At 38.0% G+C, this 17,314-nt stretch overlaps 1 protein-coding gene across 1 annotated transcript in view; it reads right to left on the bottom strand.

Annotated features, from left to right (window-relative positions):
* The window catches only part of LOC118597767 (probable ATP-dependent RNA helicase DDX60), an 87,971-nt gene that overhangs the window by 10,638 nt on the left and 60,019 nt on the right, over nt 1-17,314 (bottom strand). Inside the window, exons 28-33 of the mRNA XM_036209438.1 lie at nt 16,191-16,295; nt 14,485-14,685; nt 5,339-5,443; nt 4,655-4,796; nt 2,386-2,507; nt 431-578 (exon numbers count right to left, since the gene is read on the bottom strand). Of these exons, the coding sequence (XP_036065331.1) occupies nt 431-578; nt 2,386-2,507; nt 4,655-4,796; nt 5,339-5,443; nt 14,485-14,685; nt 16,191-16,295 (823 nt within the window). The remainder of the gene's footprint in view (nt 1-430; nt 579-2,385; nt 2,508-4,654; nt 4,797-5,338; nt 5,444-14,484; nt 14,686-16,190; nt 16,296-17,314) is intronic.

Here is a 17,314-nt window from a genome sequence, read left to right as displayed (position 1 = left end):
GAATTTCCAAAGTAACAAGTAGCAGAGTCAGGGAATCTGCCCAAAGTCATTGACCTTCAACATCAAGCCTCTCCGAAAAGTGCTCATAGAATTCCTCCTGTTTCTCTTGTCTCAGATGTATACTTGCTCTATTTTCTAGGAATGACCCAAAGGCAACCCCCATCAAAACAGTTTATAAATCATTCAATTTAGTATTAGTTTCATTCTCCACTACCCTTTTAACTGCCTATCTCCAACTTGCTTTTGGTATTTTTTTAAGCAGAAAAAAACCCAACTGTTCTAAGGAAAGCTGAATTTTCTAGAGTGCATTCTGAGATAAAAATGAGAGAGTTGGAGCCCTACCACTGACCTCATCCCTAACATCCATATTACATGTCCTTGGGCAAGAACATTACTAAATCACTTCACAGTGGAACTAAGACACACTTACCAATTTTTGACAGGGGGAGTTGATATTCCTGTTTCATATCAGCCAGTCGGGACACAATTAGCAGAAAGAAAGCAAAGTCCTCTGTCACTTGCATGTTGTACTCATGCAGGGCAGCACTGAAGTCCTCAGGGAGGTCATCAAGGAACACCTAAAAGCCAAAGGTTTTTTAGAGAGAGGGAAATACCTGACTTAAAAACTGAATAGTTGGAGCAGTGAAGGAAAAAGATCACATGGTATAACTCAATTGTTTTCAATAAAGCCATTTTTTTCTTCTTTTCTTGGTTAAACTGGGGTTAAATGTTTTTTGTTCTTATTTGCACTTGTAAAAATAGATATTCCAATAGCTGAGGAGCCCCCAAATGGATTAGGCCCTCTAGATAAGTGAGACAGTTGATTATCTTGAACTGTTTGGAGGCCCCCAGGCAGTGGGATCTGGACATGGCCTTAGTGAATGAGCTGGCTATTTGGAACCTGGGGCTTATGCAGGGACACTTTGCTCAGCCTGGGAGGAGGGGACTGGTCCTGCCTGGACTGAATCTACCAGATTGAGCTGAATCCCCAGGGGAGTCCTTGCCCTGGAGGAGATGGGAATGGAGGGTGGGCTAGGGGGATGGCAGGGAGAATGGCGGGAGGAGGGAGGACAGGGGAATCCGTGGCTGATATGTAAAATTAAATTAAATTATAAAATAAAGCAAAAATAGCTATTCTACTCATAACGTTTACTCAGCTGCTACTTAATCAAAATGACTTTTGTTGAAGTAGAAGCATGTCCTCAATTGCCACTAGACTCATGAGTAATTTCAAAGAATCTAGAAACACATTTGTAGAGCAAATAAGAGAATGCATTATTTTCAGGCTCGGAATCAACTCCACCACCTTGTTGAGAGGTTTTCAAACTCTCACTGTATTCATTATGCTAACACTGTAAATCATTTTCAATCTGTACACAAGAAAGTGCTGTATCTCTAAGTTTCTTCCTTTCCTTTTTTTTTTTTTTTTTTTTGTAACTTTGTGATAGTAAACTACAACCTAGAAAGTATGCCCTCACAAAGCATCTTCATTTAAGATTTCTGGATTTGGGCAACTGTGAAGAAAAGAATTCTGCCTTTGTCAGCCATGCCATTGTTGCTACATCCTAAAAGAATCAACTCAAAGCACCAAAAATAACAGAAAGGGTGCTATGAATGATGTCATGGAAATAAATACAATTGTTTTAATTAAATGGACAAATGCACCTTTTCAGAAATGACCAAGCAAGATGAAAAACCATTTCTAAATTTTAGACTGTAGGAATCAAAGGACAATTTCCCAGATAACTTTGTAAAACTTTCCCAGAGATGACACTATGATATACAGCCACATCTCAAAACACACATTCAACAATGAGGATGTTTTGGGGGATTAAATGCATGGTTATCTACATTTTCTATGTGTATGCACATGAATATGTGTGTGGGTGCTCTCCACTGTATTTTTTGAAGCAAGGTCTCTCACCATTCCTAGAGTTCTCTCCAATTAGGCTAACCTGCCCCAGCCAGGTCCAGGGGTCCAGACTTCTCCGCCTTTTCAGCTTTGGGATTACAAGCTGTGTCACCATGTACATATTTTCGTGTGGGTACTGGGAGTCCACACTCAGATCCCTATGCTTGCATGGCAAGCATGGTAGAAAGTCATCTTCCCAGCCCCTGTACACCTTTTCATTAATGCTGTATTTTGATGCAATCAATTAAAAACATGAATATACTTTCACCCTATTTATCCTTAAGGCATGTAACCTTTGAACATTCACAGAGTGACATTTGAATTAGAGATAACTTTCACACTATTTCCAAAAGAAACAAATTAGTACATAAAATACATTAATTAGCCCATATTCATAAAGTCCTATTGCTACTGAATCATTTCTGGCAGAATTTGTACATTATTATTAACTAATTTTATCAGAAGATTTTTACCTTTGATTGATAAAACTTGACGTTAGCATCTTGAAACTTGGCTGGAATATATATCCTTCCAAAAAGATTTGCCAATACTAAAACCAGCTTTTCCATTACATCTTCAGAAAAATGTTTTGAGCCTTTACAAAACAAAAGCTCCATGTTATATATATAGAAAATTGTTATATCAGTTTTTTCATGTTTAAAATAAATGTCATGTTCATTTCACAGCAACTGTAGATTATCTTGAGCTGCGTATGCTTCTCACCTGAGCCTTTTGTATTCTTGCTTTTACCTTCATTAACATCCTTATCTTACCTACTACAGATTGCCTTCTGCTCTGATCTAGACTGTGCTGACTTTGACCCATCTCCCAGTGGATGACCAAATTTATGACAGTGTCTTTATTTATTATGACTGTCTTTGTCAGTGCTCTGTGGCTGTAAGGAGACACAATGACCATGGCAACTCTTATGACTAAAGCTTGTTTACAGTTTCAGAGGTTTTGTGCATTATCCACATGTCAGGGAGCATGGTGGCACACAGGCAGCCATTGTGTTGGAGAAGCAGTTGAGCATTCTATATCTGCATGTAACACGAAATCTAATAGGTGTTTTTCAAGATGATAGTGAGTGGCGTGACACTGGGCCTGGCTTGAGCTTTCAAAACCCCAAAGCTCATCCTCAGTGACACACTTCCTGGAACAAGGCCACACCTCCTAATCCCTGTCAATTAGCACCACTCCCAAATGCCCAAGCATTCAAACATATTAGCCTGTGGGGACCATTCCTAATCAAACCACCACAGATATCCTGCTAGAGTAACTGCTCATTGCCAACCTAGTGAGGAGCTGTGTCAGATCCATCAGTGGCTTGACTACCTGCTCATCACTGTAATGTTTTTCCTGTGTGCTTATGGATATAGGTGAGTAAAATTTCTGTAATGTTCTTCAGTAATAATTTTAAATCCTTACCACTGTTCTAGTAAAGATAACTACACAGGAACTTCCAAAGTTATTCAAAATGCAATTAAAATGTATTATGTTTTAAATAATTTTCAAACATTAGGGAATGAATTTGAAATCAATTCTCTAATATGAATGTTTTTTAACCTTTTATTCTTAGTGACAAACTTTTTCATTTATTACATTATATCAATCTAGCCCCTTTTCCTACTGGATTTAAACAAAGCATTGATGTTTAAAAAAGAAAAAGGTAAAAAAGATCAACAGAATCATAACCATATCATGGGCTCAACCATTCCAAGTAATTTAAACATCCTTCCTTGATAATCAGAAAGAGATGATTTGGTAATATGGAAAATGAAGGACCATAATTCCTCTCACCTTCCTGCTTCGAAACATTCTCCCTTCTTTTTTCTTATTCCCTGTGCCCATATATTTCTTAAGATTCAAATTATTAGTGATATTCTGGACTCACCAGTGCCTTTTGAAACCTCAAAGCCCACTCTCTAGTGACACACTTTCTCCAAAAAGATCAAACTTCCTAATCTTTTCAAATAGTGCCACTCCCTGCTGTATGGAATTTATTTTTAAAGACTTTGCCCAATATGGGCAAAAATTTAATATATATATATAAAACTCACTTCAAACACATAACTAATGCAATATCAGTTATTGATGTATACTATACACTTATATTCAAAGAAAATAGTGTTGCAGGCCATATTCATAGACATTAGTAGTAATTATCTGTGGGTAGAATTTTGGGTTTTATATTTTAACAATGCTTTCCTGAGCTGTTCTTCAAAACTGACCATATATTTATATTTAATTACAAGGAAATGTTTTGTAAATAGAACCTCTATTAGTACTTATTTAACTTTATCTTATTTGTAAACCTATAATTTGTCTATATAATTAACATTATCATTTTCATTATTAACCTTTTAGTTAAAATGAACAATAATAAGATTTTCATACATACATTATTAAACTTAACTGATACTCTCTCAAGTGATTATTGTGTAAAGGTATTCCTCAAGTTTTAGTTTTCTATAAATGTATCAGATTTTTTTCCCACCATGGGAAGATTTTTACATACAGACACAGACACACACAGACACAAACACACACACACAAACACACACACACACACACACACACACACATAATTTTACATGTATATAATATATATCACATTATACCATATGTTATTTATATATGCCTATATACTAATAATGATATATTATTTATACACCATATGATATGATAATATTATTTCAATGGTGCACACACACACACAGACAACACAGCCCTCAAACTTACCTTTATAAGTTGGCTGACAAAGATTATGGAAAAGACCTCTGACAAGAAAACTGACAAAAACAAGATTAGATGGTTCATGGTAATGTAAATGTGACACCAGGCCGGCAAACCCTGTAGGATTACCTTCTTGATCTATATATCCCTAAAGAACAAAAGTCATTGGTTAGTTTGGCTCCACTCACACAGTTAGTAACAAGTAGGTTATTCATTATCAGTTTAAAATAGTACATATCACCAAGATGGCAACTATTAACTGGCCCAATTTTAATAATTACATGAATAACAAGTAGTAGTACTCATTGGGTGTTGTCTTCTAAGGACTGCAATAGTGTAATATGGTTAAAAACAACAATCTAGGGCTGGAGAGATGGCTCAGCAGTCAGCAGCTCTTCCTGCTCTTCCAGGGGACCTGAGCTGTTTCCCAGAATCCACATTGAGTGTCTCACAGCTGGCTACAACTCCAGTTCCAGGCTTTCTCATGCCCTCTTCTTGTCTCTCCATGGGCACCTACACACATGACAACTACTCATTCATACACATATGTAGATAAAAAATTTTAAAAATTAAAAAAAAAATCAAGTCTGCTACTTTTAGAAAATCTAGAGAGCAAATCTATTACACACACACACACATACACACACACAAAACAGTGAGAGGGGAAGAGAGGGAAGAGTTGGATCCTACCTCTTTCACTAGGAACTGCAAAGAATATAAGAAGTAGAGCTTTAACATGTCTGTGACTCGGGGATGTTTGAAGGACAGCAATGAGTGCTTCAGCACTGACAGTGCCTACAAAGAAAAGTGTTTTGATTTAGCAACATTAAGTGAATGAAATGTCTTTGAAAGAGATAACACAGGCTAAATTACATATAATATATATATATATATATATATATATATATCACATACCTTATGCATCTATAATATGAAATACAAGCACCATACCTCTAGAGCTCAGTGAACCATGTGGGTTCCCCCCTTTCCCACTTTACTCCTTTCCAAACTCTGTCTCCTCTGACTATGGCACACAAGGAAAAGGGGTGTTCTTGGTCACCCACTGTATAGGAGGTGACTAGTATTATAAAATACAGCAACAATATACAAAGTTCAATTAGATTGAATACAATACCATTTCCTTCATCATATATGACATCATTGAACATAGTGCATATATCCTTTAACACACAAAAGAGCACTGTGGCAGTTGGAATAGAAATAGCCTCATAGGCTCATGTGTTTGGATGCTTGCTCCCTGGTCACAGGCCATGACACAGTTACAGCAGATAGCAATCGATAATCCAGATGTCAACCCACCAGACGAAATATTTTCTGATGGAGGAACCCTGTCAGGCAAGGCTTGCAAAGCCACAGACTCTGGAAACTGTTTCTCCTGTCTGTAATTTCACATGTGCAAAAACAGCTTGGTATCTCCCCATTACCATGCATTTTCACATACAGGCACATATAGCTGTGGATGGTCAGAAAGATAACTTCTCATTAAGCTGTACAGTTTTGATGAATAGAAATATTTAAAAGTATGCTTCACTACTAGATCTATTGTTTCACATGAACTGTAAGATACTTAGAAGCCTGTTCTCCATAATTAGCTTATTGACATGGCAATTTGACCAGATGAAGTGTCTCTGTGGATAGATCACAAGCAGGACTTTCACAGATTATATTCAAGGACAAAATTATGAAGTGTCTGGCTTTATTGAATCAAAGTCCCTCAAAGAATAAAGGAGACCTAAATGGCCCTGAGCTTCCCCCAATGGCAGCTGATAACAAGACTCACAACATTCACCTGCTCTGACCCTTTAGCAATTAACACTTTGTATGAACATTCTAACCTGAGTTTATGATATAAAACTCAAGCTTCAACTAACTATTTATTATTTAGGTTCCAAATAACAACTAAACAATTAGCCAGTTCCTGAGATAAATAATTTTATGCCCAGCTAGATGCAGATGCCCCTGGTCAGGAAAGTGTCAAGCACCATGTCACCACCTATCCGTTGCCAGGTAAATAGCTTTGCTTCTTACCATCTCTCAAGGAATGTTATGACCTTGAAAGGTAGTCTTATAACTTTTCTTAGCATTGCAAAGTGTCTGCTGTTAGAAATGTTCATAGCCATGTGGAGGAGAAGAGCTATAAAATTAGAGCTTAAAAGAAGTGGTAGAATTAGAGCTGAAGAACAATGAGAGAAAATGACCCTCAGAATGTGTGTGCGTCTTTTTCCCTCAGACAGATAAAAACTCATTCCTAAGGCCCTCAGATAAAAAAGCTTGATGCTCTAGAAATACCCTTCAGATAAAATAGTCACAAGTTTCATTTCACTTTGTTGTATATCTTTTCTCTGAACCCTGTTTGTATAGCCTTGGAGCTGGACTCCATGGCATACTTTATTTGGCACTGGAACAGGGACCTGTAAATAGATGGTTAGAAAATTTTTCCATGGGAGAAGAAGAAATTTTCACGAAGGAGAGCCCCAAGTAGCACCTTCTAGGAGTGCTGGAGATAGACACTCCCTAATAGTTAGCCTCAGATAGACCTTGATCATGGATTCTGCAGATCCCCTGGTCTCGAGCATCAGGAAAAGATGGGTCGGGATGAACTTAAGAAAAATACTACAAAACTGCAGTTTGTTTCTCCATCAGCCTATTTTCTTAAATGGGCACCTCTTTTTCTCTCTTTCTAAATATGGGAAATTCCGAAGGTACACCTAAGGAAAAAAATCTCTTTAAAATTCCTTAGACTTCATATTCTGCCCCTTAATGTATATTTGTTCCAGCAGACTTCTAATCATTAAAGAGGGGACAGGCTCCCCTACCATCTTCTTAGATATCGTCTTGCTACAGCCCTGTGCCCTTCCCTCCAGCTCACACTACAGCTCCCCCACTCCACTGCACTCTATGGCCATCTCATAACACAGACTGATCTAATCGCTGCCTGCTCTCTCCTAACACAAACTGCATCAAGGCTACCGACACATCTCACAGAGCCTGGATACCACTGCATTCCAACTTTCAGGACCCCCAGCTTTGCCCCCATGTCAGCAGAAAGAAATCATGATAAATGTCTACACCCCTCTGTCACTCCTCCTTCTTTCTGTACTGAACTCCGGATTGCGTTTTAAAAATGTTCTATTGTTGATTGTATAATTTTTGCCCATGATCTTGAGATGTACATTTTATCAGACAGCCTCCTTATATACTTCTGATAATTGTTCTGGTATGAAAATCTTGCTATGTATATATTGAGACAGATTACTAGTGCCCTCTCATATCCAAAATGGTTTAGTAACTGCTGTTATTACAAGTTTAAAGATACTTGTTAGCTTCAGCTACGGCCTTGGTTTAGCAAACACACACTGCTATTCAGGTATACTCTTTATCTAAAAAGGTTTCATTGCAACTGGTCACTCAAAAATAAACTTATCAAAGATTAATAGATAAATTAATGTTCTAAACAAGCTATTATTTTTATGATAACTCGGATTCAAAACACTTAGACACACTCTACAACATCATGTCATATTAACTTATAATAGATTTTTATGTTACTCCTCTGCTCTTTATTGGATCAGAGATGTGCTAAAATCATATGCAACTACACCTACAAGGTGTTTAGACTAGTTCTCAGCTTTCCATAAATATACATGATTGATAATTAATTATACTTCTTGATTAGAAATTATAAATATTGATTATTGGTATGAATATTGATGAGATGTTAATAGATTATTAATTATTATTAATTTCAAAATCATTAAAATATTGCTTGCAATCATCTTCATATTTTTAATTTATCCACATTACTTGCTGCCCTACGAGTCATTTACACATTTTCTTTTTATAAAACAAAAAAAGGGGCCCCCTGGCTTGTGGAACTGTTTGGGAAGGAATATCAAGTGTAGGCTTTGAGGTTTCAAAAGCCCATGCCATTCCCAGTTAGCTCTCTGTCCCTACTTGGTGGTCCTGTCTCAAGATGCAAAGCCTCAGCCACTACTCCAATCCCCTGCCTGCCTTCTTGCTGCCCTGCTCCTGTCTTGATGGTCATGAACTCAAAAGTCTCCAGTAGACCCTTTCTTCTATAAGTTTTCCTTGGTCTTATCACATCAACAGAAAAGTGCCTAAGATAAGCATAGAAAACCAAATTGGAAGAAACAAAATTGTCTCCCAACAGTCTGAGCATAAAAGACTATCAGTTTCAGAGCTTGCAGCACATAAGTTATTTGGAGAGTGTATATTGTGTGGAGGGGAGTAGATATACTATTCTGTGTCTATAATATTATTGAAAAAAGGTTAGAAGGAGGTTGGCTGAAACCAAAGGAGTTAAAATACTCCTTCATCTCTAGTGTCAAACAGCTGTGTGTGTAGTATTCAACTTCCTACTAAAATATCTATGAACTCACAATAAAAGGGAACTTTCTTAGCACTACTCAATGTCAACTTGTCTACCATTAAGGTGGAGAGATTATAGAAAGCAGGAAAATGCTCCACTGTCCTTTAAAAAAGTAACAAAAACCAGACAGAATTATTTTGGTTTTTATTATGTATATACATGATGGGGTGGGGGGGGGAGGCAGGACATGCAAGTACTCATAAAATCTAGAAGAAGGTGTCACACCTCCTAGAGTTACAGGATGGTGTGAGACACCCAATAAGGGTGCTTGGAATTGAACTCAGGTCCTCTGCAACAAACTTGCATGCTCCTAACACCTGAGACATATCTCCAGCTACTACTGTATTTAAGTCCAATATACCTAACAGTGGAACAGGAGGAAAAATAAAAGGGGTGAACTCCCCATCTCCTCTCCAGTGGGTTGCAAAGGGAACCAAAAGGTGCCTTTCCTACAACCCCATTTTCCTTGTGTGCTGGAATCAGAGAAGGCAGCATTTGGAAAGCAGCCAAGTAGTAAGGGGATTTGGGGGAGAGGAACTAACAGTGGTTCACTGTGTCCTGGAAGTACAGACATTATGATGAAAGGCATACTAGCCTGATAGATTAATATTTTCACTGCTATAACAAAATACCTGAGAAGAGCAACTTAAATGAGGAACAATTTATTTTTAGCACATGTTTTTTAAAGTAGCTTCAATCCATAATTGCCTGGCTCCATAACAATGAAGCTGCTCACCTCCCAGCCAGCCTGTACTAAAAGACATCCACTCCTGTTCTATCAAGGACCTCAGCATACTGGATAATACCACCTTCATTTGGGGACATTGCTGTCCCATGGACAGATTTTCTCTAGAGAGGGTTCCACAGATGCTACCAGAAATAAAGTAAAATTAAAATCTACCCTAGTGTTAACTAAAGAATGGAGTTGAACCAGACACAGTGGCACATGCTTGTGATCCAGGACTCAGGAGATAAAGGAGTTCAAGATCATCCTCAGCTGTGTAGTCAGTTCAAGATCAACCTGGACTCCATGAGGCCCTGTCTCCAACAACAACGAAGTAAGTATGATCAACAATCTGAAGATCTGAATCAGTAATGCAAAAGACACATGTTATGTTCCTTCATAATCAAAAGCAGTAATTGACAAAAGGGGGAAATGGTACTTGCAATTCTAAAAAAAAAAAAAAAGACTGTTATTGAAGAAGAAACAATAAAAGAAGCAATTGCCAAAATTATAACTTCAGAGTTTTTAGTTCAAAAAGTACTTGAACGTAGCAGGGTAATGGTGGATATGCTTAACACACGGAGCTGTACGTATAATATGGCCAAAGTAGAGAACATATGTAAGCTCCTCACCATAAAAACAAAATGTATAGCGAGATAGGACAGTATCATTTGCAACAAAAGAGTCACCTTTCAAATACACTTCAAGTCTGGCAGTGGAGGCACACATCTTTAATCCCAGCTCTGAGGAGGCAGAGGCAAGTGGATCTCTGTGAGTTCAAGGCTAGCCTGGCTTACAAAGTGAATTCCAGGACAGCCAGGGCTATTACACAGAGAAAAACCTTTCTTAAAACTTGCCCTGGAGGAGATGGGAATGGGGGTGGGCTGGGAGGAGGTGGGGGGGCAGGAGGAGAGAGAACAGGGGAATCCATGGCTGATATGTAAAATTAAATTAAAGTATAAAATGAAAAAATAATAATAAACTAAAAGTAATAATCACTTTCAGAAAATAGAGCTTAGGGAAATAATTTGAAATAAAAAGCATAAAGACTCATATTTCTATGAAGGCAGAAAAATGTCAAATTTACTGGATGAGGAAAGAGATTTGCTGAAACCTGATGATAGCAATGGCTTTACCAGAGGCCACAAGAAAATACAACAGATGGCAATTGATAGTTCAGGTGTCAACCCACCACCAGAGAAATAATTCCCTAGTGGAGGAATTCCATCAAGAAAGGTTTACAGGACCACTAGCTCTGAACATTGTTGCTTCTGTCCCTAATTTTTCTCATGTGCCACCACATTTATTCCCTAAAGATAGTTATGGGTATTTTTTCCACTGCTTGTGTGTTTATCTCGTGTATATATTCCAGCTTTGGGCATGCATACAGCATATACAGTCGTGGAGGGTATTCAGGAAGAAGAATTCTGCTTAAGCTGTGTAAATTTTTTTTTTTTTTTTGGTTTTTTGAGACAGGGTTTCTCTGTGTAGTTTTGTGCCTTTCCTGGAACCTGCTTTGGAGACCAGGCTGGCCTTGAACTCACAGAGATCTGCCTGGCTCTGCCTCCTGAGTGCTGGGATTAAAGGTGTGTGCCACCACCGCCTGGCCAAGCTGTGTAATTTTGATAAATAGAAATAATAGTAGGGTATTTTTCATAACTGACATAGGAAGGTAACAGTATTGTCAGTCACAAAGACAGCTAATTTTAGACTTCAGAACAAATTCAAAACAGACTATCTGCCCCTGCAAATAAAATATGTAAGGACAAGTTCCCAAGTATCTGCTAAACCAAAGTCAGGCTAATAACATTGAGACATGGCTCCCTGTACAGGTCTTCTCAGCAGTTGGCTTTCTGCATGTACTTCCTACCTCAAGGTTCATCCAACTAACTATTGGTTGTTTAAGTCCTGAATTTCAATGTCACTTTATATCTGGGAACCCTAACCACCTAGAGTTATGCGCACAGCCAAGTGTTACTCACTAGCCAGTCAGCGTGACCTCCCTAGCCTGAAAGAAACTGTGTGACTTATGTGTTATGAGATTGGGTCAGACACTGAAAATGTAATTGTTCAGAGTTCAGCTGTTGAGGTGTGTGTGTGTGTGTGTGTGTGTGTGTGTGTGTGTGTACATGTGCATGAACACTGAAAAGGAGATGTAGCTGAGTATGCAGAGGGAAAAGTGAGAGAGATGTAAGAAGCAGAGGGTGTGAGTAAAGAGTGAGTGAACGATGCAGTAGTGTGTGAAGGAATGTAGCAGAGTAAAGAAATGTGTGAATAGAGATGTGGCTGTGCAAAGAAGTATGAAGGTATGTAGCTGTGTGAAGAAGGTGTGGAGAATGTGTGAACTGAGGGGAAAGACATGTAGCTGTGTGGAGACAGAGAGATTTTCAGAAAGAGATGAAGTAAAAGACAAAGTTACCATCAGATAGAGGGGGTTTCCTTACTTTCCCCTCAGATAGAAAACATCTAGCCCTCACCACGTTCTTGGATTTTTTTGCAAACCCTGGAGGCAGGCTCTCCCAAAGACTGCCAATAGAGATTAGCCTGTTTGCCATAGCTAGAAGATGGAAAAATATGAAAGACCCAGTTCTGAAGGCTAAGTGGCAGCCAGAACATGGACAATGGATGCTTTCTCTCATTAAATCTCTAGATAACATATATGTCTATGAAAGTAAAAGAGAGAGTGTCTGGGATGAGGAAGGAGACCCATGGTTGGGATGGAGAAGTACATCAGAGACATTGAGGAGATATGTAAAGCATATAATGTACACTCATGAAGGGTCATGACAAAACCCATCATTTTGAATGAAGAATACATAGTTTACAAAAGCACACCCTGAAGATTTTCTGCCCACACTTGAAAGTGGACATAGTAAGCAAAGGCATCATATCACTCTTCTCAAATATGCCAAAACACAAGAAAATGAATTCCCCAATTAACTCTTTGAAAAAATAATGAGTCAGAGAGATAGCTCAGTGGATAAAGGTGCTTGTGTACAAGCCTGGAGACTAGAGTTCCATCCTTTGAACCCATGTAAATGTAGAAGAAGAAAACAGAACCCACAAAGTTGTCTTCTGAACTCCACATGTGCTCTCTGACATTTGCATGCATACATATATACACACATATACACACGCTTACATCATGCACATCATACACAATGATAAGTAAAATAAAATATTTTATGTTAAATTATTATTAAAATAATAATAAAACATGTCTTATTAGAAGATGTACTTGTCTCTATAGAGAAGTAAAAATTAAGAACTGAAAAATAGGCCAATACAATGGCTCAATGGGTAAAGGCACTTGTCACCAGTACATAGAACCAAAGTTGGATACCCAGGACCCTGGAACCAGAACAGGGAAGGAGGGAAACAGGCTCCTGAAAATTGTCCTAATTTGTTCTATGGTCACCACATGTGTGCCATGACATATGCACACACAGAAAGAATGAAAGAGAGGGACAGATGGATGAGGGGAGGGACAGAGGGACAGAAGGAGGCAGAGAGTGAGGGAGAGAGAAGTCATTTTAAAAGAATTCAAAAATGAAGAAACTTTGGTCTGAAACAATGGTTTGTAAAGCCAGCAAACCCATTAGGGAAATCCCAGAATTCTCACTTCAATAATAATTAATACACAGAATTAGGAAACAATAGGTCCTGCTGTGTTCTTAATGTGGTCCCTAGATCATGCTGAAATCCAATCTCCATGCTGTCTATTGTATTGAGGGCTGGGACTTAGGAAAGTGACTAGAACCAGAGGGAGTCCTAATAGTAGAAGGCTCCTATGGGGGAATCCTCATTGATTTTACAAGAGGAACAAGTGGGAGATGCCAGACAGGCCTGCATGCATCCTGATTACCATGCGATGTCCTGTGACGTGGAACACTTCAAAGAAAGTCTTTCACTTGACAATACCCTTCAGCGTTGAACCTCAGAATCATGAGTCAAAACAAACCTCTTTTCTTCATAATTCACTCCACCTGTGGTATTATGTTACAGCCAACAGAAAATGAACACAAGTTCTTTTAACAGTGTATTGTCACAAAAATGGAAATCAAATCACCTAAGTGTGAGTTTCAAATTCATGGTCTCAGACTCAGTTTTATCTGACCCTAAAGCATCAAGACAATGTTCTGATTAGGTCTCCATGTCTACTTATTTACACCCTTATAAAGTGTGTAATCATACCTCAAAAAAAGTCTGAAAAGCAAAGGCCAAAATATTAATGAGATCATTTTGGTAGAACTAGGCAAAGGCATGAGTCTTGTTTTGGTTTGGTTTGGGTTTGGCTTTTGTTGTTGTTTTGTTTGTTTTTCAACTTTCTACATTTTCTAAACATTTTTAAAGAATTTAACGACTTTTGTCTTATGAAAAATAAACTATTACTTTATAATTATAAATAAATTCTTCTTGTTTCTGAATGGTAGAAACATGGTTGCTGGCACCCTTCAATACAAGACAAGATTATCTATCTATCATGCTAGAAGACAGTGATCATGGGAGTACCTTAGTGCCCACTCAGTCACAAATTCTGTCTGATTTGGAAACAAACAAAACTTATCATCATTTTCCCCAGCTTCCTCCACCCCTCCCTAGAGAACATTGAGAAGCATCCAAATCCCGATAACAGCACAGGAGAGCTGACTTAGCCAAGTCACTGGTGAAGACAGAGGTCCAATCACGGGGACACAGCACCTTTGCCTTGCCATCCTCTGGGTCATCTGCCTTAGAGGCCAGCAGCATGAGTCTTAGGATGAGTGAGATACTGAGAGGAAACTGTCCTCTCAGCTCAGGTACTTTGGATTTTATGAGTTTTCCTATTTTGGGCAGCGGGATATCAAAAAAGTAGACGTCACCTAGCAGGTCCTGCCCTCTCCTTCCAGCCCGACCAGACATCTGGAAACAGAGCAGAATCATTCTGTGAGAATCACCTGAGTGTTTTTCCTAAGAGAATTTAAAGAGCTAAGCCTTTTACACTGCTTTTGAGCAAGTATGTTGTGCCTAGTGGTTAACTAAAATGAATAGGCTTCTATTGAAAAATCTAAAACATTTATCGTAACTGAAGCAGAGCTATTTTAAATAATATATCTGTCATTCCCATGTATCATTAATCATACTAAGTATTTTTATAATGCTGTTCAGAACTACATCTATTTATAAAATCATATATCTAATTCTATGAATATATTATGTGCTGTATAATTATATAATTGTCACTTCTGGCAATTACTGACTTGATAAAATATTCTATCTATGATATATAATATTACATAATGTATGATATAAAATATAACACTACATGATAATTTTTATTAATATTAATTATACATGCTCCACATGATTTGAATGTCAGTGGATATGGCTACATTTGATGCTGTGTGCAGAAATAGTAACCAAACATTTCTGAGAAGGTAAACTCTATGAAGACAAACTCTGTTGCCTACAGAACAATAATAGAACAAGGAGAATCAAAAGCAAGGAAAATGCTTTAATATACAAGGTCAAGACTTTGTGGTGAAAGACAAATGTGTGGGGAGCTGAGGAAGCCCTGGGAGAAATGAATGACATTCTATGTATATCATTGCAATGTATATCATTGACATAGGAATGGGTATGTCAAGCACCCAATGCCTCAGTCCCATAGGAATGGAAAAGTACCTTTATTCCCTCAAAGGGATTGAAAATCCTTTCTCTAATCCATGTTTGGATGTTAATAGTGTACACAGAAACTGTCCATTGTGCTTTCTCTTTCCAGATATTTGTGTCTGAAGACTTCTCCCCTATAGACACTGCTCCTAAGATTAGCTAAACTTCTTTGTATAATAAACACACTGAGCTTCCAAGTGATATAATTTCTTAATCAGAGAGCCAAGTCCACCTGTTCCCAGCTTTTCTGTATGTCTGTGTTTTTGTCTTTTTCTTACTACCTTGCAACCCCAGTTAGTTCAGTGTCTGGAGCTAAGTAGAGCATGGAAATAATGAATACGTAGATTGTGGGGAAGCAATGAAATAACACCACAGGAGAGTACAGAAGTTGGTTTGGAGTCAGACTGTGTACCGAGAGTCAAGAAAAGTATTGAAAATGACTCCAGAGCAGAAAAAGCCATGCTCAGTAAATGAGAAAGTAAATGTTTCCCAAAAACCTTTGATATTGATCCTTTTTTTGCAAATTTCTTTATTTAGTTTGTGTGCATGTCATGGGTTATTAATGGTTACCCATATTCTGCAGATAAGAGAGGAGATTGGATGTCTTATCCAAGATCATACACATAATCTCATAGTCCTATGCTTACTCACGTACAGTGAACTGGAGCATGTTACTAAATCAGTAGTTAAAGTAATTTTTCACTAATTCAGGGTTGTATAGTATTACTACATTAAGTTAATGTATATTGTAATACCTGTCTGAAATTTAAAGCATCCAGATAGACTGAGTTTTGAGCAAAAACCACAGATTTACAAGGCATGTTGATTCCTAAAGCAAGTGTTCCAGTAGCTGTCACCACCTAGAAAGGAACAAAACAGTGATTCTACAAACTGGCATTTTGGTAGAATACAAATATTTCCATGAATTTGCTAAAAACTGTATTGAAATCACAATAAAACTGCAGCAGGTAAACTAAGGAGATGGGACACATAATGTTTCTTCCTATTTTACAAACACAGACAGCACATTCTCTAATGGAATCATTATAATATTCATCACTTTGCAAGGAATATGAAGCATGAATCTTGAAGACTCTTATTAATAAAAATTAACCTGGAGCCAGGTATTGGGGTGAATGCTGGAAGATTAGAGGAGCAGAATAAGCCACAGCTTCCTCACCTCACCAATTCCTCAGGTGTTCCTGTTTCCTCAGACTGGAATCCTCTGTGTCCTTATCCAAAAGGATCACAGCTGAACTGCTTCTTGAAAGCCCGAAAGCTTAGTTCCTTGTCCTCATGTCTTAAATACCTTTCTGCTTCTGCCATCACTTCCTGGGATTAAAGGCTCAGTTCTTGGGATTAAAGGCATGAGTCACCATGGCTGGCTGTTTCCAGTGTGGCTTTAAACTCACAGAGATCCAGATGGATCTCTGCCTCCCAAGTGATAGGATTAAAGGTGTGTGTGCCACCGTTTTCTGGCCTCTATGTCTATCTAGTGGCTGTTCTATTCTCTGATCCCAGATAAGTTTATTAGGGTATACAATATTTTGGAGAATACAATATCACCACAGGAATATATACTTTAACCTCAAATGTGTGGTGCAAATGTCACAGAGGAAGTTTGAGGCCACATCTAAAATACTTACCTTCTGTCAACACCATCTATCTCTCTCTTCTTTGTATTATTCCCTCAATGTCCCTCAATATCATTGTGATTTTGTTTTCTCTTCAAATACTAACGTCAAAGCATCATTCACTGTTGTATCCCCAGAGCCAAGTAGAACATCTGGCATGGTATTAAGTATTATAATAAACATGGTAAGTAAAATATTAGGAGAGGAATTTCTCTGTGAAAAGGCAATAAATCTTTTACAAGGCT

Source organism: Onychomys torridus, chromosome 17, assembly GCF_903995425.1.
Source record: "Onychomys torridus chromosome 17, mOncTor1.1, whole genome shotgun sequence".
Classification (NCBI taxonomy): Eukaryota; Metazoa; Chordata; class Mammalia; order Rodentia; family Cricetidae; genus Onychomys; species Onychomys torridus.
The sequence above is the reverse complement of the archived record's forward strand: the minus strand, read 5'-3'. Positions and strand labels throughout refer to the sequence as shown.